This window comes from Castor canadensis, chromosome 11 (genome assembly GCF_047511655.1).
Source record: "Castor canadensis chromosome 11, mCasCan1.hap1v2, whole genome shotgun sequence".
Taxonomy (NCBI): domain Eukaryota; kingdom Metazoa; phylum Chordata; class Mammalia; order Rodentia; family Castoridae; genus Castor; species Castor canadensis.
The window spans coordinates 88,196,448-88,221,758 of NC_133396.1; the positions used below are offsets into that span (position 1 = coordinate 88,196,448).

The 25,311-nt window shown below is 35.3% G+C and overlaps 1 protein-coding gene across 9 annotated transcripts in view; it reads right to left on the reverse strand.

The window, feature by feature from the left end:
• Positions 1-25,311, reverse strand: part of Rabgap1l (RAB GTPase activating protein 1 like) — a 750,530-nt gene that overhangs the window by 281,734 nt on the left and 443,485 nt on the right. For all 9 annotated transcript variants that reach the window (XM_074047408.1, XM_074047407.1, XM_074047406.1 and 6 more), the window contains one exon: positions 22,001-22,114. In XM_074047408.1, the coding sequence (XP_073903509.1) occupies positions 22,001-22,114 (114 nt within the window). The remainder of the gene's footprint in view (positions 1-22,000; positions 22,115-25,311) is intronic.

Genomic DNA, 25,311 nt, shown 5'->3' on the forward strand with positions numbered 1-25,311 from the left:
TTCAACTTGGGCCAGGAGCTGGTGGCTCATGCCTGCAACAGTAGCTACTTGGGAAGCTGAGATCAGGAGGATCACAATCATTATCAATTACATGTTTTCTTATTCCTTCAGTACTTAGGTAGTTCATGGTGATGAACAAACAATTTTTCTAAAAGTTCATTTACCAGTGTTTTCTTTGCAACTCAGCAGGTGTTTGCCCATAAAAGCAATATGGTTATAAGGATCTCAGACTAGCCTCAATTAATAGAGTACCCAGAATGGTTACTTGTTAATAAAGTACCTTAAACCATGTTTTAAAAATTAATTTAATAGTTTTTATTAGTGGCTTTGAGTGCCAAACATCTCAAACTCTAGCTCTGCTCAATTCCTGGTGAGGAAGGAATGTGATCCTCCATCTATAGAACAAGAACATGGGGTATAGATCATCTACATCAGTTGCAGGTGGCCAGGGATGGAGGACCAACTAGCCATGGCTGACCAAAGCTCACTACTGAAGCTGATTTTGCTCTTCTCTGTGAGTAAAGTGTTGCTCTGTGAGTAAAATGTCTGTGTGAGTCCCGTCTTTCTTTGCAACCCTGACACTGTAAACCATGCAATGGGCTACTCCTAGGACTACTGTGCCCAGTGGTAGGCACCACGTGCCACTTGTTCTGCAAATGACAGAAAGAAGGAAGGAGGGAGGGAGGGAGGGAGGGAGGGAAGCAGGAAGAAAGGAAGGAAGCGCCAAGAATGAGCCAATGTTTCAGGACAATGCAACTAAAAGAATGGAATTACTATTAACTAAGATGGAAAAGACCATGAGTGAAGAGGTTTTATAAGATCAAACATTTAGTTTTACATAGGCTACATTCCAAGTACCTGTTAGACCTTTGGAAAAAGAGAAATCAAATGCATAGTTGAATATATAAATTTGAAGTTCAAGGGAGAGGTTGTAGTCACAGATGTAAATTTGACAGTAATCAAGTACAGGAAGGAAGAATACTAAAATTAATCCTCTGGTGTTGGAATGGAACTAGAAGTCTTGCTATGAATGTATAAGTTTTCAGCACATAAAGGTAAATATAGAAATTAATAGTGCAGAAAAAAATTAAAGAGGCAGAACAAGGACCCCTGTGAATTTGTTCCTTCCTAAGAGTAGGGAATATGATGAAAAAAATGTCAAATCAACATTTTCAGAACTCTGGAAAGTTACCAAGGGCAAGACTGGTTTTAGAAAATCAACCAAATCTTTATAAGAATAGGGATCCAAGGATATAGTTTAGTAGTACACCACTTGCATAGCATGCTCAAGTCCTGGGTTCCATTCCAAGCACCACAAGGAAGCAAAAACAAAACAACAACAAAAAATCCAAAACAGAAACATGTATGGCATTTTTTGACTTGCCTTAAAGTGCCATCCCTCAACTTTCAGGTCCACAACAACCTTGAAAACTCATGTCCTGAATTTGCTGTGACAACAGACAGTCTGGCAGCTGTCAGAGGAGTAAAATGGGGTTAGAGCTCCTGCTAAGCCTCATTTCCAGAGAACTGTCAAAGACATATTTGACTTGTCTGGTGGTTCCCTGAACAACTCTACTTGTAACACTCATCAGATATGAAAAGCCTTTTCTCCAGGGGCATTTGTCACTTATAAGCAATTGTTTAGTTTTGTGGTTGTCTGATACAATGGATACAAATTGAGGCAAACAATGCACTAACCAAAAAGCCTTTATTGAAAGAAGAATCTTGTAAATGAACTATCCATAAGGAGTTTGAAAGCCTCAGCTATATTTCTGATAATCTAGAAGACTATGCTACAGGTTTCCTGCATGCTCTAAGCTCTCACTTCTGGCGCTTACCTTGACACTGACATAAGCAGGAAGTGAAGGCATTCCCTAACCTACCACAGAGCCCCTCAGCAAAAACTGAGAAACTGGCTCCAGGAATTTAAGGAAATGTTTGTTCAATCATTAGCTGATCACCAAGCAGCAATTTCATTGACTGCATCTGACAAATACAGACTTTACCAAATTAGTTTACAAAATCACTAACCAAAAACACTACTATACAAAACAACAACATCAGGCAAATTCAGAGATAGAATATAGACTGATTGCTAGGAGCTGATGGCAAAGGTGATGAAAAGTGACTTTTAAGAGGTATAGGGATTCTTTTTGGACTGATGGGAACATTCTAGAATTAAATAGTGGTAATGGTTATACAACCTATGACTATACAATAAAGGATGAATTTCAAGCCAGGGCATGGTGACTCCTATCTGTAATCCCAGCTACTCAAGAGGCAGAGATCTGGAGAATCACAGTTGGAGGCCAGCCCAGGCAAAAAGTTAGTGTGACCCATCTCAAACAATAAAAAGCTAGGCATGATGACATGAACCTTAACTGAGCCAAATATCAAATGCTTAGTCCTCACCATGGTACTATTGGGCCACGGTGAAGGCTATAAGAGGTGGGTCCTTGTGGGAAGCCATAGGTCATTGGAGATTACCTTGAAGGGGATTGGGTCCTGGCCACACCTCTTTCCATGCTTTGCTTCTTAACTCTACCATGTGCTGAGTGGCTCCCTTCACTAAGTATTCCCACCATGGTGGACTTCCTCACCCAGGTCAAAGCAGACTAAAACCTCTGAAAATATGAGCTAAAATAAACATTTTCTCTTCTTAAATTGATTTACCACAGATATCTGTTACAATAATGGAAAGTTGACTAACACAGTTATGTACATACAAAAGGATGTTATTCATTAATAAAAGAATTGAAGTACCTGCCAAAACATGGATGAAATTTGAAAACATTATGCTAAGTGAAAGAAGTCAGTCACAAAAGACCACATATTCCATGATTTAATTCCTATGAAATGTCCAGAATAGAGAAATATACAGAGACAGAAATTAGATCAGTGGGAGGGTGGCAATAGGAGAATAGTGGGAAGTTAGCAAAAAGGTATAGGGTTTCTTTTCAAAGTGATGAAAATACTCTAAATTGACTGCAATGAGTCATATATATTTGTGAATATGCTGAAAAACACTGAATTGTAGACTTTAAATGGCCTAATTGTATAATGTAAATTATATCTCAACAAAACTGTTAGAAAAATTGAAAAATAAAAGCTGGGTATGGTGATATCATTCCAGTTACAGGGAGGTGTAAATAGGAAGATCACGGCCCAGGCAGGCTTGGGCAAAAATGAGAGACTCTATTCCAAAAATAAAAAAAGAAAAAAGGGCAGGGGACATGGCTCAGGTGGTAGTGTGCCTGCTAGCAAGTGTGAGGCCTTGACTTCAAAATCCTAGTACCACCACACAAAAAAAGAAGGGGGGTGGATTTTTATGGTATGTGAATTGGTTTTTTAATAAGAAAGAAAAATACTGATGCAAATGCATGTTTTCATGCATGCACATAAATGTACATATGTACATATATTCCTTAGCTCTGCCCAATAAGGTGATTTGCAAGCAATGATATCACAGGGAAGATGATCAGATTTTGATAGCAGGTGTGATCATTTTGATCACATTAACATTCTTAACATTTTGATGAAAGGAACAGGGGTCTTTGGAGACATGGCTATTTCTAGAGCTGGGGCAGAGAAATAAGCTTGGACAACTTGTTGAGCCATAATGAAAGGCCATATTCAAAGAATGATAGGATATATCAAAAGGACACACACAGATGCCAGCTGAAAGGCCTCCCACCAGCCAATCTGAACACTAAAATAAACAATGATAATGAAAGACTATAACACATTGAATAAAACAAGAATCCAAAAGTCCACATGGATATGATAATAAATGAATGAATAAATTGAAAATCTGATTCAAAATGAGACAGATATATAAGTGCAAAATACATATACACAAAACACCTATTGACTACAAAGGGTAAAAGAAAAACTTCACATTTGAAGAAGTCTGGCAGACAACACCTTACTTACGTGATCAAAGTTATGAGCATCAATAATGGGAAAACTGAAAGTATATACTACTTGAGAGGAGGAAATAGGAGATATTCCTTCTGTGCTACTCCTGCCAAAGACGTCAAACCTCAATATAATCATGACAAGTTGGGCATCAGTGGCTCATGCCTATAATCCTAGCTACTCGGGAGGCAGAGATCAGGAGGATAGAAGTTTGAAGCCAGCCCAAACAAATAGTTCGTGAGACTGTATCTCAAAAAAACCCTTCACAAGGGCTGGTGGAGTGGCTCAAGGTGAAGGCCCTGAGTACAAACCTCAGTACCACAAAAAAAAAAAAAAAAATCTAATCACAAAACATCAGACAAAACCAAATTGAAGGACATTCTAAAATATGGGTGGCCTATAATCTTCAAAAGTATCAAGGTCACAAAAGTGAAGGAAACAGCAAGAAATTATTCCAGAATGAAAGAAATCCAGGAGACCATGACAATGAAATGAAATGAGTGATTTTGAAGTGGATCCTTTTTCTATAAAGGACATTATTTGGATCCTCAGTGAAACCTGAGTTACAGCTAAGGCTTAGGTAGTAGCAATTTCTCAATGTTAATTTGCTGGTTTGGGTATTGTGTTATGTTTATCTGGGATAATATCCTTGCTTATAAGAAAACATCTTAAAGTATTTGGGGGCAGCGAGGCATCATGTAGGCAAATCTCTCTCAAAATAGGCCAGTAAAACAAAATTCTGTGTTTGCAACTTTTCTCTAAGTTTGAAATTGTTAAAAATATGTAATATATGCAAATATATGCATATATATACATATATATATACCCATATACAATTGATAGTATCACTTTATGGTTGAATCTAATAAAAACTTGAGCTTAAAAAAGATTTTAAGTTTGTCCTATAAACTGGTAACAAGGAGAGTATCAACATAAACTCTAAAAATAGATTCACTGATATGAAATAATCTAAACACTAGAGACAAATGTAGAAGGCTAAATGTACTCGCAAATATTCAGCTGCAAAGCAATGGTCTTGTCTAACAAAGCTGGCAAAAGGCCTAGATGTAAGTTTCTTTTCATATAACATTTTTTAAAAGGCCCTTGGCAACAATTTAAAAGTATACTGACATTTTTTTTTAGAAAAAAGAAATGTAAAATAACTAGACTCCATATCCTTAAAAAATTATTTGATGTCCCTGTTACAAGTGAACTGCTACATGATTATGGAGAACTACTCAGAGTATTTAGTTTCCATTCTTGGATTTTTTTTTCCCAAGGATATAATAGAAGAGAATACCACTCAGGAACTCTATGAAACAAAGAAAACCTAAAAAGATTTTATGAATATAAAGTACTTAATAAAGGAAGGAAATAGCAGGAATTAAGGCCTCTTTTTAGGTTTACATACATTAAAATTTAATATTAAGGCAGGCTGGCTTCTACAAGAAGAGGGAATTCATAGGTTAATGTAGGCTGAAGTTTTCCCATTGGTTCTGTCAAATTTTTCTTAGAAGTACACTCTTCATTAGGACATTTTGCCTAACCTTCTTTTTCCCATTGGAATAGAACTGCATTGTGTTCTAATGGCTCTCCCATCTTCCTCCCTATTTTCTCTTACTGGCATTTCCCCTAATTCTTTCTTACATATTTAAATCCTATAGTGGTGATGGGTTTCTCAAAGGATCTCAATTAACTGTTTCACCAAGTCAAGTTCATAGAGTTAATTATATTGACATAGTGTATCTAGTATTATGTGACTACTACAAAAAAAAAAGAAAATGTCAGAGACAGCTTTTTCCCTCAAAGATTGAACACAATGCAGAAAAAACTTGGATGAAATTAATCAGATACTGTTCAAAATACCATTTATAATAATATAAATTTTGTAGAGTAATATTAAATGAATTTTATTGCATATATCTGAGGTTTATAACAAGATAGATAGCAAAATGATTACTACAATGAAGTAAATTAACAAATCTATTATCTCAGTTACCTTTTTGTGTATGACAAAGCACCTAAAATCTACTTACTTAAAATTCCACGACACAATACAATTTTATTAACTAGAGCGCTCATTTTGCACATAAGATCTCTAGCTTTATTTTAATCTATAAATCACTGTGGACAGAGTGGGTAGAACAAGCTTCATGAGATGGGCAACTAAGATTTAGACAGATGGGAAGGAGGAGGAGGGCAATTTAGATTCATTCTCCCTAGGGGAGAAAGCAGGAAAAGGTCTTCTTAAGGAGGAGGCTTAAGCATTATAAAGATATTTCCAACTACCTAACAATTAGTAAGCAGGAGATAAATCTCCATAATTCTGTAACATAAACAATTCACTCAAGAATAAAAAGAGCTTATTGCCTAGGATATTTTAGGCATTTAAGTCTAGTACAGGAATAGGTATCAATTGTAAGAAAAAAATCATACATTGAAGAAGAAACATGAATGTCATTTTATTTGAAGATTCCTTGTGTTTTTTCTTTGCAGTTTATCTTTTCCTCTCTGTTTTAGAAATAAATCTTTCCTTTCTTCCTCAAAGAGTAACACCGTTTTCTAAAAGAATGACCATAAAACAAACCCTTACAATTCACATCTATCCTTTTATTCTAATTTTATCTATTTTTATCTTCTTCATAACCTACCCTTCCTTTTTCTGTACTTTAGTAATAGTGTAATGGCTTCAAATAGGCTTTCACTTGAAAGCCTATATGTGCCACAGAAACTATAAAGCTATTTCAAGAAAAGCTCTTCTGGGATCATGCACGTGGAAAAAATTTTTTAAAATCTCTTCAGGCACTCTCAAGAGCATGACAAATCACTGATCACTGATTCTCTTTCAGGACTCCAGCTTCATTAACCTGACCTTTTCAATGTTACAGTCTCAGAAGAAAATCTGTATTTTAAAGTAAGATCACACCTTCTCAGTTGAGTTCTGACTCACAGAGAGTCTATGCTATTAATATATATAAAAGAGGACAGAAAACCCTCAAAATAATCCCTCCTATATGACTATAGTGATACTAATAAATATAGCAAATGATTTTGAAGTAAGCAAAGGCAGAATAGGAAGTTAACTCCTAAACACACCCATATTCACTCACACAACCATATGTAAAGTTTTTCAACTTTGAGTTGTTAAGATCCCTGTGTGTGCAAGAGGCCACGAATAGTCAAGGCAATACTCAGTCAAAAGAACAATGCTGGAGGGATCACAATACCAGACTTCAAACTATATTACAAAGCAATAACAATAAAAACAGCATGGTACTGGCACAAAAACAGACATGAAGACCAGTGAAACAGAATAGAGGACCCAGATATGAAGCCACACAACTATAACCAACTTGTCTTTGAAAAAGGAGCTAAAAATATATGATGGAGAAATAGCAGCCTCTTCAACAAAAACTGCTGGAAAAACTGGTTAGCAGTCTGCAAAAAACTGAAACTGGATCCATGTATATCACCCTATACCAATATTAACTCAAAATGGATCAAGGATCTTAATATCAGACCACAAACTCTAAAGTTGATACAAGAAAGAGTAGGAAATACTCTGGAGTTAGTAGGTATAGGTAAGAACTTTCTCAACGGAACCCCAGCAGCACAGCAACTAGGAGATAGCATAGATAAATGGGGCTTCATAAAACTAAACAGCTTTCTGCTCATCAAAAGAAATGGTCTCTAAACTGAAGAAAACACCCACAGAGTGGGAGAAAATATTTGCCAGCTACACATCAGACAAAGGACTGATAACCAGAATATATAGGGAACTTAACAACACTAAATTCTTCCAAAACTTTATTGCCCAATAAAGAAATGGGCAAGTGAACTAAACAGAACTTTCTTAGAAGAAGAAATTCTAATGACCAAAAAACATGAAAAAATGCTCACCAACTCCAGCAATAAAGGAAATGCAAATTAAAACCACACTAAGATTCTACCTCACCCCTGTTAGAATAGCCATCATTAGCAACACCATGAACAACAGGTGTTGGCGAGGATGCGGGGCAAAAAGGAACCCTCTTACACTGTTGGTGGGAATGTAGACTAGTACAACCACTCTGGAAAAAAATTTGGAGGCTACTTAAAAAGCTAAACATTGATCTACCATTTGATCCAGGAATACCACTCTTGGGGATATTCCCAAAAGACTGAGACACAGGTTACTCCAGAGGCACCTGCACACCCATGTTTATTGCAGCACTGTTCACAATAGTCAAGTTATGGAAACAGCCAAGATGCCCCACTACTGACGAATGGATCAAGAAAATGGAATTTTATGCAGCCATGAAGAAGAACGAAATGTTATCATTTGCTGGTAAATGGATGGAATTGGAGAACATCATTTTGAGTGAGGTTAGCCTGGCCCAAAAGACCAAACATCGTATGTTCTCCCTCATATGCAGACATTAGATCAAGGGCAAATGCAACAAGGGGATTGAACTTTGATCACAAGATAAAAGCAAGAACACACAAGGGAGGTATGAGGATAGGTAAGACACCTAAAAAATTAGCTAGCAGTTGTTGCCCTCAATGCAGAGAAACAAAAGCAGATACCTTAAAAGCAACTGAGGCCAAAAGGAGAAGGGGACCAGGAACTAGAGAAAAGGTTAGATCAAAAAGAATTAACCTAGAAGGTAACACATATGCACAGGAAATTAATGTGAGTCAACTCCCTGTATAGCTATCCTTATCTCAACCAGCAAAAACCCTTGTTCCTTCCTACTATTGCTTATATTCTCTTTCAACAAAATTAGAGATAAGGACAAAATAGTTTCTGCCAGGTATTGAAGGGGTAGGGGGAAGAGGGAGGGGGAAGAGGGAGGGGGCGGAGTGGGTGGTAAGGGAGTGGGTGGGGGCAGGGGGGAGAAATGACCCAAGCCTTGTATGCACATATGAATAATAAAACAATAAAAAAAAAGATTCGTGTGTGTGTGTGTGTGTGTGTGTGTGTGTGTATTCGTATGTACTGGTACACATACTTACTGTTCTGAATAATTATAGAAAAAACTGTCTCTGGCAACAAAGCACATCCTTGCCTTGTTCACAGCAAAATTGTCCTCCAACAATTCTTCTAAAATGGATAATTTAGAATGATTTAAAGGAAGAAAATGAAATAAAATTGTTACTCTGAGAATTAAGATTTATCAGTATGCAAATCTGTCACCTTCTATATCCTATTGTAGAAAAGAGAACCATACATATTCTTTTTTCCTATAGAAAATTGGAACTATTAATTTACAACTTGTATACTAAAAAATCTGAGGAAACCATTATGAAAAACTGATCACTTCTATTTACTTGCTGGAACTAAATGACATCTTTCAGAAGGGGAACTTTTGGGAAAACCAGTTAGCAAGAATGTTGATTAAAATAAAGCAAACATTTCAGGAATTGGAGAGTCTCTAGTAAATATCTCAAGCTTTTAGTTGAGATCCTAAAAGGATCAAAAATGGGTCAACGGATGGGGTTAGGGTATGTAACTCAGTGGTAAGTATATACTTAGCATACAAGGCCCTAGATTTAACCCCTAGCACCTCAGAGAAAAGGGGGTTAAAGGTTAAAGGGATCTGTCATACTCCATATTCATGCCAGAAAAACAAAACAAAACAAACAAACAAAAAAAACCCTGAGTCTATTTTGGCAAAAAATAACATCATCCAGAGCCTTTAGAATTTTTCATGTATGAGGTCTATCATTATATTAAAAATAATCAGGGATGATTTAAAACCTGGCTTACATCCATTTTTCTTGACTAAATGAGCATTATTCTATATGTGAGATTTGCTTGTACATCAGGAAGTAAGTCTATTTGTGGTCACTACACTGTCTCCTACACTTGTAAGAAGACTAATGTTTTATTTTCATCAGTGCTATACACCTATTATCCTACCTAGCCAGAGAATTTTAATTTAATTCCAAAGGTAAAAGTTAAATTAATATATAAAGGATTTTTATATCGCTACAATGCTAATCATTGATTACTTATTTGAATGTTAAATGCATTTACCTTCCCCAAGTATTTAAGACTTCTAGAATACAAAGTTCAGAAAAATACCAAAGCTGGTGTTCTTCAAATTAAGTTGTTAGTGGTGCTAGCTTTTTTTTGTGTGTGTGATAATACTTTATTGTAGGCAATAATACTCTAGGCCTTTTGAAAGCTTGTATTCATGTGCTTCTAACTGTATCATAAGTATCATCTTTAAAAGTGAAGATAATTAGACATGTCCAAACACTGTACTTCAAGCAGCGCCACTCTAATAATTAAAAGGACCTAGAAGGTATATTTGCAAATAAGTAGGTTATTACTTTACTTAAATCTTATTCACTTACTCTTAAAATACAAAATTAAATGGGAATTTATAAATACAGGTTATATCTGTATATAATATATAGCCTGTATTCTTTACACTGAGGATAATAAGGAGAGTTTGATGGTCATGCAATAAGGCTATCAACCATAATTATCCTTAAAAAAAAAGGTGTATACAATAGAAATAACTACATTGTTTTGTCAAATACTAAACATTTTTCAAATATTCTAACCATGGCTGTTCTAAGCCTTTTGTTTGTTTGTTTGTTTGTTTGTTTGTTTGTTTGATGGGACTGGGATTTGAAGTCCAACCCATGTTTGCAAACCAAGTGCTCTACCTCTTGAGTCACACCTTTAATCCATTTTGCTCTGATTATTTTGGAGATAAGGGTCTTGAGAAGTATTTGCCCAGGCTGGCCTGGAACCGTGATCCTCCAGATCTCAGCCTCCCAAGGAGATAGGGAGTGAGCCACCAGTGCCCAACTGTTAGGTCTTGTCATCCACAGTTTGGATTCTTCTAGAAAGCATTTATAATCAAACTCATGGATAACTATTCTAATAAGTACTTATCTGTTTAAAAAGTTAATTTCTTTAAATATTTACTTTAGTTGGTTTTATTTTGTACTTTCCTTATAAAACTTCATAACTATTCTCTGGTAACATTCTACAGAAGTACAACTTCTTATAAAGCAACCTGAACAGTATTTTGATATGCTAGGATATCAACTAAAGGACAGAATTAAACTTAATAATGAACTCTAGTAACTAATCACAGATATACTCCTGGTGTTGTCTGATCCTGTTCCTGGCAGCCCACCAACTGAATTTACCGCATCACCTCTTGGTTTTCCTTTGCTAGGCAGGGTCAATGCCCTTTCTGGGCAAGAAGCAGCCATAAAAGGGATTTTTAATCCCTGGGAAACCCCATTTAAAATTAAAAGGGACCAAAGTCATTTAGGAGGAAAATGAGGCAAGAGAGGTAGGATGAAGCAACAGAGAAATTAGAAATAATTTTTAAAATTTCAAAAGCCAGATTCAGAAAATGAAAACATTTTTAGCAGGAAGTAAAGCTGAAAAAGTCCCTAACAGCAGCAAGTACTACTTTCATTACCCTCACCACTTTTAGATGCTAAGTGAGTTGCAATCTCCCTAGATGAGTAACACAGAGAAAAGAAGGTAATTCCTTATACAAAAAGTAATGCCCTAAGTGTTATACCCACTGTTTCCATGTTTTAAGTAATAGTAAGACTCATTCTAGGCCCCCTGACTCCGTGTTTGGGGAAACAGACCACACCCCTCCCAAAACCCATTGTCTCCAAGCTTGGGAACTTAGAAAAATGATTAAGGATTGCTGGGTAACCTGACCACATGTCTAGGTAAGGGTTCAAGCTGGAATCTCCCACCTCAGAAGGTACAAATGTACCCAGGACATATTTTATCTTGTTTTGCTACATAAATCCTTGCTAAACTTAAAAAAAAAAAATCAAGCATGAGAGAATATGAACAAATAAAAATTAAGAGACAAGAGAAATAATTTATAGGTTGATCAGATATCAGACTTTATAAGAGATTAACCTTAAAATATTTCAACATGGCTTATTGAAACTGATGAGAGTACTATAGAATATCACTCCAAAATTCTAAAAACACACTAATTAAATATTCAACAAGGATAAATTTTAAAAAGTATGTGCTACATGAAACAAGCCACAGACAAGAGAATATATACTGCATGACACATTTACATTAAATTCTAGAAAATGTAAACATCTACAGTGATAGAAGATAAGTAGTGGATTACAGACAAGCATAAGCAGTGAGAGTGACTGAAGGATCACGAAAGAACTTTTTGTAGTGACAAATGTTTGACATTATGATTGCGAGTGCACAAGTGCACACATTTGTCAGTAATTATCAAACTGTATGCTTAAAATAGATACAGTTTATTATATGTAAATTATGTATCAACTATGCTGATTAAAAAAATTAGAGTGTCAGCTCAGGAAAATGAAAGATGCTTGGAAAGAGGTACTTAAAGTAGTATCTAGGAGCAATCTATAGTCTTTGATGTTTTTATTAGGACGTAAGAAAGGCTCAAGTATCATTGAGTTAAACATCTGTCTTTAAAAACTAGCAAAAAAAAAAGAAAAAGAAAAATTAGACTCAAAGGAAATAAAGGAAGCAAATAAGAGCAGATACATTAATGAAATTCAGAAACAAATATATATAATATATGAAGTCAAAGAGCCAAAGTTGGTTCTTTGGGGAAAAAAAAAAACCCTAATAAAATTGACCAACTGCTTATTCAGTGTAATCCCAATCAACACCTTGGAAGTATTTTTTTTTTCCTTAAAAACTGAAAAGCTGACTCTAAAACATGGAAATATGCAGGGCCAAGCTAGCAAAAGCAATTTTGAAGCAGAACAAAATTGGAGGCCTAATACTACCAAATAATCAACTTACTAGTACCTGACATAAAGCTACAATTGTACTAGTACAGCACCGATACAAAGATAGATACACTGACCAGTGGTCTATAAACAGAGGCACATATACATGGACCTTATTTATGATAAAGATGATGTAGCAATTCAGTGGGGAAAGTAGTTATTTAAAAGTAAGACTGGATCAACTGAATGAACCTATGGAGAAAAATGAACTTTGACTTCTACCTTACAAATTAAATCAATTGTGGATGTATCATAGCTCTCAACGTAAAAAGCAAAAGAATAAAATTTCTGTACTATGTCAGGATACTTTCATGACTATGTTAGGCTAATATTTCTTAAATATGGTACAAAAACATTAAACATAAAAGAAAAGACTAGGCAGGGAAATAATGGCTCATGCCTATAATCCCAACTACTTGGGAGGCAGAGAATGGGAAGACTGTGGTTCAGGGGGAGCTAGGGCAAAAAGTTAGTGATAATACCCTATTATCTCAATCAATAAGCTGGGTATGGTGGCACACACCTGTGATCCCAGCTAATGTAGGAGGCCATAAGTATAGAAGGAGCATGGTCTGAGGTTGGACCTAGGCAAAAACAAAAGACTCTATCTGAAAAAATAAGAGAAACAATTGGTAACATGGCTCAAGTGGTAGAGTGCCTGCCTAGCAAGAGCAGGGCCATGAGTTCAAACCACAGTACCATCAAAAAGAAAAGAAAAGATCCAGGTGCCAGTGACTCATACCTGTAATCCTAGCTACTCAGGAAGCAGAGTTCAGGAGGATCATGATTCAAAGTCAGCCTGGGCAAATAGTTTGTGAGACCCTATCTTGAAAAAACCCATCACAAAAAAGGGCTGATGGAACAGCTCAAGGTCTAGGCCCTGAGTTCAAACCCCAATACCGAGGAAAAAAAAATAAAAGATTAAGAAATTGGACCTCTTTACAATTAATAGCTTCCCGTTAAAAGAATAAAAAGGCAAGCCATAGAGAAAAACATTGGAACAGATATACTGTAGGAAGGATTCATACCCAGAACATAGAAAAACCTCTTACAAATTAATAAGAGAAAACTCAATTGTGAAAATGAGCAAAAGACAAATAGTTTTGTCATAAAAAAGGATCTCATAAGGGTCAACAAACATGTAAAAGGTGTCATCCTTAGCAGTCATGAGGGAGATGCACCTGAGACCACATAAGGTACCACTGAAGCCACTGCAATAGTGAAAACTTAACATTTACCAAGTGTTGGTGATAATATGGAGTAACTGGAATCTTACACATCTGCTAATGGAAATGGAAAACTTCCAAAATGTATGAGGCAATATCTACTGAAGCTGAACATGTGTGTATCCTTGGACCCAGAAATATGGTTCCTAAATATACGGCTAACAGAAATGCATATATGTGTGTGTACTGAAACATTAATATAAGAACGTACCTAGCAATATTATTCACAACCTTTAAAAACTGCAAACAACCCAAGTAACCTACCAAGAATAGATCAAAATGGACACTAAATTATGGTACATTCATATAGTAGAACATTATGTAACAATGAAAATAATACACTACTGCTATCTGCAATAAAATGGATGAATTCAGTCAACACAGATGAATCTCATGATCTTACACAATGAAGTTCATATTGTCTGAGTCCATTTAAAATTCAGAAAGAGGCAGTGTAAACATGATAATAGGTATCAGAATGGTGGCTACATCTTGCGGGAGGTAATGAACAGCAGAGAAAATGAAGTGAGACTTCTGGGGTGCTATTACAATTCTGTACCTTGGAAGCTGAAAAAACTAAACTCCCCCCAAATTAATGATCCAATGAAGAAATGGGCAAATGAACTGAACAGAGCCTTTTCAAAGGACAAAGTCCAAATGGCTAAAAAAACACATGAAAAATGTTCACCATCCCTGGCTATAAAGGAAATGCAAATCAAAACCACAATAAGATTCCATCTTACTCCTGTTAGAATGGCTACCATCAAGAACACAAACAATAACAATTGTTGATGAGGATGTGAGGAAAAAGGAACCCTCATACACTGCTGTTAGGAATGTAAGCTAGTACAACCACTATGGAAAATAGGATGGAGGATCCTTAAAAAACTAAAAATAGACCAGCCATATGATCTAGTAATACCACTCCTAGGAATATACTCAAAGGAATGTGACTCAGGTTACTCCAAAGGCACCTGCGCACCCATGTTTATTGCAGCATTATTCACAATAGCTCAGCTATAGAAACAGCCAAGATGCCCCACTACTAAGAATGGATTAAGAAAATGTGATACTTATATACAAAGGAATTTTACTCAGCCACAAAAAAGAATGAAATTTTGTCATTTGCAGGTAAATAGATGGAATTGGAGAACATCATCTTAAGTGAAGTTAGCCAGGCTCAGAAGGTCAAAAAACCTATGTTCTCTCCCGTTTGTGGAATACAGACCTAAAACAAATGCAGCAATATTATGAAACCCTGGTCACACTAAGGGGAGGTCATGCACAAGAGGGCTATGGAAACTAAGAACTTGAATAGGGTTGATATATCCACTATACAAGTATGAATACAGAAATCTTAAACTGACTGAAACTACCATGACAAAGGTAGAATGAAGAAAATAAGAGGAGATAAATCAATTGGGGTTATAACACATTCATACATGGAAGTATCACAAGGAAACTCCCTGTATAGCCACCTTTATCTCAAGCTAAAATGTCATGTTTTTTGTTTTACCTTTTCTCTTTTTTCTCCTACAAAATTGGAGGAGGGCAGAACAAATCCTGTTCAGAGGGGAGGGCTGGCACCAGTGGGAGCAGGGAGGTGTTGGAAAAAGGTGGTAGAAGAAATACAGTGCAATAAAATATGTACACATTAGTAAATGCAAAAATGATACCTGTTGAAACTACTCCAGGAATCAGGGGGGCAGGGGAGGAAGAGGAAGATGAAGGAGAGTGGTTAAAGAGGTGAATTCATGTATGATATATTTGATACATTGTAAGAACCTGTGTAAATGCCACAATGTACCCCCACCCATCACAACAATAAAGGAAAATAAAATAAAATAAAATTCTGTATCTCATCTCATGTGCATTCACAGAAGGATTCACTGGGAAAAAATTCACGAGTTATGCACCCCGAGTACCTGTGTACTTTTTTATATGTATATTACACATTACACTGTGATAAGAGTTTTTTTTAAACTGATGGCAGGTATAAGAGTGATCTTAAGGAAACTATCCTTTATGAATTTGAGAACTTTAATTCAAAAATAAAAAATAAATAAATTCAAAAATAAAAATACTCTTCTTATAATTGGCTATAATAAAGACAAAGTGTGTAAGCATGATATTCATTATTATTAGAAATCCCTAGTCTTATTAAACCTTTAAAGGTCCTAAGCACTACAGAAATAATGGTGGTAATCCCCCATAAGAGGTTCAAATAATCATTTGGAATAAAAATTTACATAAACACTGAAATTAAAATAATTTCTTTCCAGAATTTTTATTATAAAACTTTGGGTGAAATCATCAAAGATAAACTAATTTTGTCAGGCCTCTAAGCACGTCCTTGGTCTATCTTCCCAGTAATATTGCATTAGCTGTCGCAGGAAAAAAGTAACTAAAACTTACCTTGTCTAAGACAAGTATTCTGGTGAAGACCTACTGGTGCCCTTCTCTTTATTACATTCTACAGGGACATTTATATATACAGGGAATACAGGTCATTTCTTGTTGCATTTTAGTATTTAGTTTGATAAAAAATAGTTTATAGCTTTCTGACTTTCACTTATGATGCTGATACTGTAAGATTCACTTGCTGTTTAAATACCATCCTTCTAACACTGAGAAAAGTCAAGTAGTTCAACAGTTAGAAAATTCCATTAAAATACTATCTACTCAGTGAAAAATAATTCATTTTCATAGCCATAAAAATGCCCAAAGTCTAAAAAACAATATAAATAATAAAATATTTCATGTTAATAATCAGTGATAGTTTGTATTCTTTAAAACTATACAACAGCTTCATTATTAGTATCAAAGTAATATCTTAAATGCTATAGTTTTTATAACAAATCCAATTTTGTTTTAATGAAAGTATTTGATAAGGCAGGGGTTAAGTTTATTTGTGTCTTCCTACAAATTATTTTACTATCAAATTATTAATCCACGTGAATATATTCAGTCTCTGTAATATATTCAGTCTCTCCCATTAAATGCACAGCAGCAGCCTCTTTTTCAGAAAGCACTTGTGTTAATCAGAAAATTAGAAAAAGCAATATGCACAAATTAAATTGTATGCCAGAAGTCACTTTAATTTGTTATTGTTGTAAATAATATTTTAGCTGATGACTACCACTGACTGCTCTCACATCTTATTAAGCGATATATATCCAAAAGTAAATCACTACCTGAACTCCATTTGATGTGGCAGATCCAAACACATTAACAGAAAGCCAGGGAAAGTCTTCCAGTTAGAGCTTTACAGTTTTGGTATTAAGATCAGAGCTAATAACTGGTGCAGGCCTAACTGTTAAATTCTGTATGTATCTATTATACTTTAGAAGAAAAACAGCTAAGAAACGATTAGAATCAGTAAAGTAGAACTGAAACAATCTTATGAGACTCCACACCATTACCAAGGAGGAAATCTAAAAAGTCTTAGATCAAGAATCAAAATCAGAAACAGATATCCTAATGCTCAGTCCTTTAAATGGTATCTAGCCACCTCATAGCTTGAAATATATGTTATATCATATGTAAACTAGAAAAGTGGTAAAGATACTTGGGGTGGTAAAATATCCTGCCATCTCCCAAGGACACTCTTTTAAAATATGGTATTGAGCACATATGAATAATAAAAGAAAAATGAAAAAAAAAAAAAAAAAAAAAAAGAAAAAGGAACTATTGTAAGACAAAAGGTAAAATCAAGTTGGTCCTTGGGTAGGCCCTTTTCCATTTGGGCTGTCTGTATATACTCAAGTTGAGGGGACAGTTCCCAAGACACTGTAATGCACCTCAAGAGCATTAAATAAATCTGTCTTGTCTCTGACATAACTCACAGGCATCAGTGAACATGGTAAACAGGGAAAAGAAGAGCCCAAAGGATGCTGAGGAAAGAACTCTTTTCAGGTCCTGGGACCTTCAATAGGTCTCTCGGGCATCATCTGGCCTGATCTGCCTCACTTTGTGATTTTAGTTCAAATGTCATCTCCTCAGAAGGCCTCACCTGATGGAAAGCAGCCCCTTTTCACAACACAACTTTCTGTAATATTATGCTGCCTGCTTGTCTTCCTAGCATGTACCACTGTTAGAAATTATATTTTTTACTTATTTGTACTCTAGCTACTTGTTTGTTTCCCCTGACTAGAACCAGAACTTCCTGAGAGCTGGGAATGTGTCAGTTTTGTTCTCTGCTTTATTCTTAAGGCCTTGCCTGGGATAGTAAGAACTCAATAAATATTTGTAGCATAAACAAAAAAAAAAAATAAAATAAAATATGGTATTGAACTAACTAACAGGAAAAACAGTGAGGGAAGGAGGAAAGGACTAAATGTTTTCATTTGTAGAAAACTGTCAATTACAGAAACCTATGAATTATATTATTATACTTTCATCTCAACTCTTCTCATATAAATTTATGACAACAGAAGATGCTTTGAACCATTTCGATTTCCTCCTACTCTGAAAAAGGTATTAAGAGACGAAACTGGAATTGACAGGGTCATTAAAACTTGACAATTTTTAATAGTCTTCCTCTAATCTGACAGTTCAGATCATTTCTTGTTTCACTACAGTCACAAAAAGCTTCAACTACAAAGTCAGACTGTTGTATCCTTAAAACCATGGTTGACTTCTAAATTTACTGTAATTGAAATTCTCCTAGTAATTTCTGCTCAATTTAAAAAGCACAGCATAATTATAACTCTGGCACAGGCTCTATTGATTGAGGAATTGTCAGAAATAAATGAGGAAATACATGTGAAAGTATTTTGCCAATGTGAAATTATTATAATATATGGAAGGTACTGTATTTTTTAAAAAGGTCTATAATTGTGCTGTTGATGTGATAAAGATACACTATTCTTAATGGTAAATCATTAAATGCATTTCCTTTAAACTATAAATACAAGGATTTCCACTCTCATTGATTGCTTCATTTTAACACTACACTGAAACTTGTGGTCAGTGCAATAAGACAAGAAAAAGACTAAGAATTGGTAAAGAAAAAGCAACTATCCTTATTTACAGATAATATGACAAAGTGGCTAACGTAAGACCAAGATATCATTAGTGTTTATTTGGTTCTGTTCAGGGTACTTAGAAAGGAAACTCAAAGGCATATTGATGAATGTGAGGCATCATGCTAGATATTACTCTATGAATAAAAATGTTAGAGAAGGTATATGACATTCAGTGGCCTTTAATTTACACATAAATAACTTACTGGCCTGCAGGATGAGAATCATAAAATGAAAAGACTGTGGTTCAGACTGGATTAAAAAAGCAAAGGGAAGTAGCTAGAGAATCTTGAGAGGAATATTTTGTCCTATATTAGTTATAATTATGCAATACTATTTTTGAGTTATACCAACAACTAAATTTTCCTCTCATGAGCACCAGACTGCTAAGTAAGAACAGATCAAGAGTAGAAGGCATGGGATCAATCAAAAACCAAGTGCTCTACACAATAGGACCCCAGCAAATGCTGATAAATACATCACCTACGTTATCAGAAATTACTGTAAAACTTACATATATATATATATAAAGCCTTAACAACTTTTATTTACTATCCTGAATTCGCTTTTCTTTCTTTTCTACATATTCTTAAATTTTAGTGCAATTTAAGCTACTTGCCAATATTGAAGTAACTTAGATCTATATTTTATAATGTTCTTCACTCAGAAAGAACTTCTAAAATGGCTAAGTGAAGTGTGTGAATGTACTATTTTCTAATGAATTCAAGGTCGATTATCTGTTAACACCAAAGCAAAGGATACCAACTATGTAAAGGTGCTAATCATTTAACTTTCATCTTTGAGTTTAGTAGCATTTCAGACAGTTCAACTCTAAAAATTATGTAATAATGTATGTACTATTCTTATTAAAATGGAACCAAATAATAAGAGGCTATAAAAACACAGAACCATCTTTTTTAATCATACAAAAAAAATAGTATTGATCAAAGAAAAATTAAGAGTCACTGATTAGCTGAACATATACTAAATGCTAGGGGAGAAAATGCTGTTACAAATGCCAAAAGCCAAATCCTTCTTAATAAACTTAGGAACTATGTAACTATAACTCATATACTTTATAACACACTCTCTCTCTCTCTCTCTCTCTATATATATATATATATATATAAATATATATAAACATAAACCAAAGTTAATTAGCCTGTAGAATTCCAAAAACAGGCACCAGTGGCTTACGTCTAATCCTAACTACTCAGGAGGCAGCAATCAAGAGGACTGTGGTTCAAAGCCAGCCTGTCCAAATAGTTTGCAAGACCCTTTCTCAAAAATACCCATCACAAAAAGGGCTGGTGGGGTGGCTCAAGATGAAGGCCCTGAGTTCAAGCCCCAGTACCACAAAAAAAAAAAAAAGAAAAGAAAAAAATTTTAGTAATATGGTGTCCAATAGTTTGATTTTTTTCCCTTCCTTTCTTCCTTCCTTCCTTCCTTCCTTCCTTCCTCCCATCCTTCCTTCCTTCCCTCCCTCCTTCCCTTCCTCTCTCTTTCCTTCAATCCCTCCCTCCCTCTTTTCTTTTTTCTGGGGGTTGAACTCAGAGTCTCCCACACTTGTTAGGCAAGCACTCTACCACTTGAGCAACATTACCAGTTCTTTTGCTTTTCTAGTTTGCTTTTTAGACAGGGCCTTGAACTTTTCCCTGGGCTGGACTCAGACTACGATACTCCTATCTCTGCTCCTGAGAAACTGGAGCACAGGCATGCACTACCATGTCTGGATTCTTAGCTTTTTTCCATGAAATAGGTTCTCATAACTTTTGAACCATGATTCTCTTATTTCTGCTTCCTGAATAACTGGGATTACAGGTGTGCACAACCATACTTGCCTTAGTATTTTTTAAATGACAAGATGTATCATCTTCCACAGACTGGTATACGCTCAGATTTTCAGTTATTTATGAGTTTCTAGGTCTAAATAATATCATTACAAATAGTTTTTCTTTTTTACAGTGCTGAAGATCATATCCAAGCCTTGTGCATGCTAAACAAAGCACTCTACCATTGAGCTACCTCTCCAGCATCCCCAAAATAGATTTCTGATCATTGTATATCTATAATACTCTGAAACCATTAAACAAAAAAAATGAGAGAGAAAGAAGATAAAAAATATAGAGGAGTGGGAAGAGGACAAAACCACCAATGTACATGAAGGCTTTCAATGAACATGGTGCCATTTGCAAAATTAATCAACTGTACTTGGCTAGCGTATGTAGGCAAGTGCTTGTGAGTGGGATTTTCTTTCTTTCTTTTTTTTTTTTTTGACAGTAAATATAAAATGAAATACCTACTGGCAAATCTTTGCTGCTCTTTAAAATGGTTAAATTTGATTATCCAAGGACTGATTATGTAGCTTACAAATAGCCATGCTGTTTCCTTTTCTCCACATTCTGCTCTGGTTTTTGTGTAATTTACTATTTATTAACACACTGTGAAAACACTTTGAATACATCTACCATACTTTGTTCCTGCATTTCTGTTTTAACCTTGAGAAATTAATAACTTGTTGGCTATTTTCCACTGACAAAGACAGAATCTTTGGTCTCTAAGCACAGCACATTCACTGCAAATCAGGAAGCAGTTTTTTTCTAGGCCTGCTAAAAATGAGGGAGAAGAAAGGTTCAAATTGAGATGTAAGAACTGCACAAAGATGTATACTGTGACATATCTGAGTATATCAATAAACCTGCCAGTATTCAACAACAGGGCCTACACTGATTCTCACATCTGCCTATTGTTAAAAAAGTGAGACAATTGCCACATATCTTGTCAAAAGAGTAGTCATCTGGGACTCAGACATTATAACATGTCTGCGAGGACCTTCTGTTCTTTTCCTGTTAGGAGAGGCAAAGTGAGGCTGGAACAAGCAGCAAAAAAGGTCACCATCCAGGCTCAGTATTGAGGATCTGGTAGTTTACCAGATCTGGTATAAAGCAGAGAATATAGTATAATGCAAATAAGACATGAATATAGAAAGAAAATCTGAAAAAAATCTTTAAATTGGGCTCCTATAAAATAAGTTAGAAAAAGTAAAGGTGAGAACACTACCTTGCAGATTTTGTAGAGCGATTCCTGACCATCTCCTCCAGTATCTTTGAAGTAATCATGTGCAGGAAATGTACGATGAATATCTCGAGTAATAACACTCTCCTGGGCTGAGTCCTAAAAAGAAAAAAGAAGCAGACTTAATTAATTATTGTAAACCTTCTTTCAATTATGAAAAAATAACACAAACATGGCAAAAATTCAAATAGCACAAAAAATTGTGCCTAAAAACCCTTCCTTTTACCCCAGACCCACGATCCTCTATTCCCCAGAGAGAAGTGCTATCTTCTTTTACATCCTTATATAAAAGTGATATGCATATGTATACCTACAGATGTATGTGCATGTATACATGTTTACATGGCAGGGCAGAGAGGGAGAAAATTTGTATATACACGTTGCACAGAAGCAAACTATCTGTTCCTTTCATTTAACAGGATAAGTTACAGAATGTTCCTTATTAAGACATGCAAGTGTATTTTATTCCTTTTAGAAGCTGTTATTAAAAAGAATGAGGTACATCTGAATATAGATTTATCAAAACTTATTTAATAGTATCATATTAATGACCATTTATTTGCATTTTTCTACTTATAAGCAATATTATAAGAAACATTTTTATACATATATCTTGCATGTGTTCAAGGAGAAATTCCTAGAGGTAGAACTGCTAAGTCTATATGTATTTTCAGGGTATATGCATTTTCAGTAGTGACAGAGAACACGTTTATTCACCTCTGCCCAATATCACATATTTTCTAATTTTTTAAATCTTTAACAATCTGATATATGAAAACTTGGTCCAAACTCATTTAAGAGTAAAAACACTATCAATCTTCTCTCCCATCCTCATGCTGGGCTAATTACCCAACTATTCACTTCACAAAACAAAAGCCTACAAGCTACTGTGTTTTAATGACATATGCTTTAAGCATAAACTTAAAGAGATCTTTTTTCTTTCTGTCTGTCTTTTTGAACTCAAGGCCTGGTGCTTGCTAGACAGGTAGCTACCACTTGAGCCACAACTTAAGAGATTTTTAAAGAAAGATTTTGGAACCAAAAACTCAAAAATGAGTAAAATTCCAAGCCTTATTAAAAAGTATTAATTATTAATTTGATTTCATTTTACTCCTGGGAATGTTTGTGTTCTGTGTATTTAAATGTCAAGAAAATAGGATAGGACTAATCTGAGCATTCCTGATGATGAAAATACCTTGCACAATTCAAAGAAGTATCACAGACTACTAATTGCAAATTACAATTATTATTTAATGGCTTGCTTCCACAAAAACAAAATAAATCACCTCTTTCAGTATAAAATCAGGAAAGAAAAAAATGTTTGAAATATGATTTACTTTAATGAATGCTGCTTCCCTCTCTTTGTAGCTGAGAAGTACACAAAAAGCAGGCTTGTGATTAACTCTTAGTTAAGCTGGTACCTTCTCTAGCTGCTTTTCATTTCAGCTGCTACTTCATGCTGGGTGGTAATTAGATCCTATGTCATGTACAGGAAGAGAAGAAGAAAACTGAAAAGTTCCAAATTTGCTAGCAAACACTGAACATGTGATAAATCCGTGTAGACGAAATTCTGATGGCTTACAGGAATGGAATACAAAAGCCAAATAAAAATGGAACGTTAAAAAAATTTTTAAATAGCTTAAATAAAAGGATAGATACATAGACATTTTGTATTTGTCTAGGTAAATGTGCTTTGATAAAGAAAATTTTAAGGTGAGGAGCCTAGAACAAGATATGTATAAAGATAATTCATAAAATATATACTACAGGGCTGTTACACTATGGGGTGTACCTTAGTATTTGAGTGCGTTTAGCACCAGTGATCCTGGGTTCAATCTCCTGGTCTACAAAAATAAAAACACCCCCCCCCGAAAAAAATCCTACACTATGTTTGTTTTATTGGTCAAGTCTAAATATGAAAATCTGGTAACCAGACAGACCTAAGTTTTCACTGTCCAGGTTTGTTCCAGTAGAGGGATTCTCTCACCATGCAGTGATGGTATCCACTTACAAACTACTTGAAAAGATGACCAGTAAAGTATTACTACTGCCATGGTGAGCTATCTCAGGGAGAAACACCTGTGCTGTGGCCACAGAATAACCCTTTTGCACTTTGCAGGATGTTAAGAGTGAGTGAACACTAGATATATATGCCCAAGAAACAGCTTCACATGGAACATCAAGCTGTGTTTAAATGGCACCATAGTCTGATTCAGAAAAAGAGAACTGGGGCAAAAATTTCTAAAAAGTAAATTTGCATAACACTGGGTATAATTTTTTCTATGTATACATGATCTTCCTTGTTTAAAGAAATAAAGGAACCAAATCAAAGGAAAATAAAATCACTAACTTTTCCTTTCTGAGGATATTTTTTAAAAAGTTTCTCCAAAATAGGGCCTCAAATAGACTGCTCTATTGCTAACTATGTATATAACTTTAAATGACACAATAAGTGTACATATTCATATGTGCTATGGTTTGGATGTGATTTGAGTGTATCCCCTGTTTATGTGTTGGAAGCTTGGTCCTCAGTGTGGTGATATTGGGAGGTGGTGAAATCATTAAGAAGTGAGTCCTACGCTACTTAAAAAGCTGGACATCGATCTACCATTTGATCCAGCAATACCACTCTTGGGGATATACCCAAAAGACTGTTACTCCAGAGGCACCTGCACATCCATGTTTATTGCGGCACTATTCACAATAGCCAAGTTATGGAAACAGCCAAGATGCCCCAGCACTGACGAATGGATTAAGAAAATGTGGTATCTATACACAATGGAATTTTATGCAGCCATGAAGAAGAACGAAATGTTATCATTCACTGGTAAATGGATGGAATTGGAGAACATCATTCTGAGTGAGGTTAGCCTGGCTCAAAAGACCAAAAATCGCATGTTCTCCCTCATATGTGGACATTAGATCAAGGGCAAACACAACAAGGGGATTGGACTATGAGCACATGATAAAAGCGAGAGCACACAAGGGAGGGGTGAGGATAGGTAAGACACCTAAAAAACTAGCTAGCATTTGTTGCCCTTAATGCAGAGAAACTAAAGCAGATACCTTAAAGCAACTGAGGCCAATAGGAAAAGGGGACCAGGAACTAGAGAAAAGGTTAGATCAAAAAGAATTAACCTAGAAGGTAACACCCACGCACAGGAAATCAATGTGAGTCAATGCCCTGTATAGCTATCCTTATCTCAACCAGCAAAACCCCTTGTTCCTTCCTATTATTGCTTATACTCTCTCTACAACAAAATTAGAGATAAGGGCAAAATAGTTTCTGCTGGGTA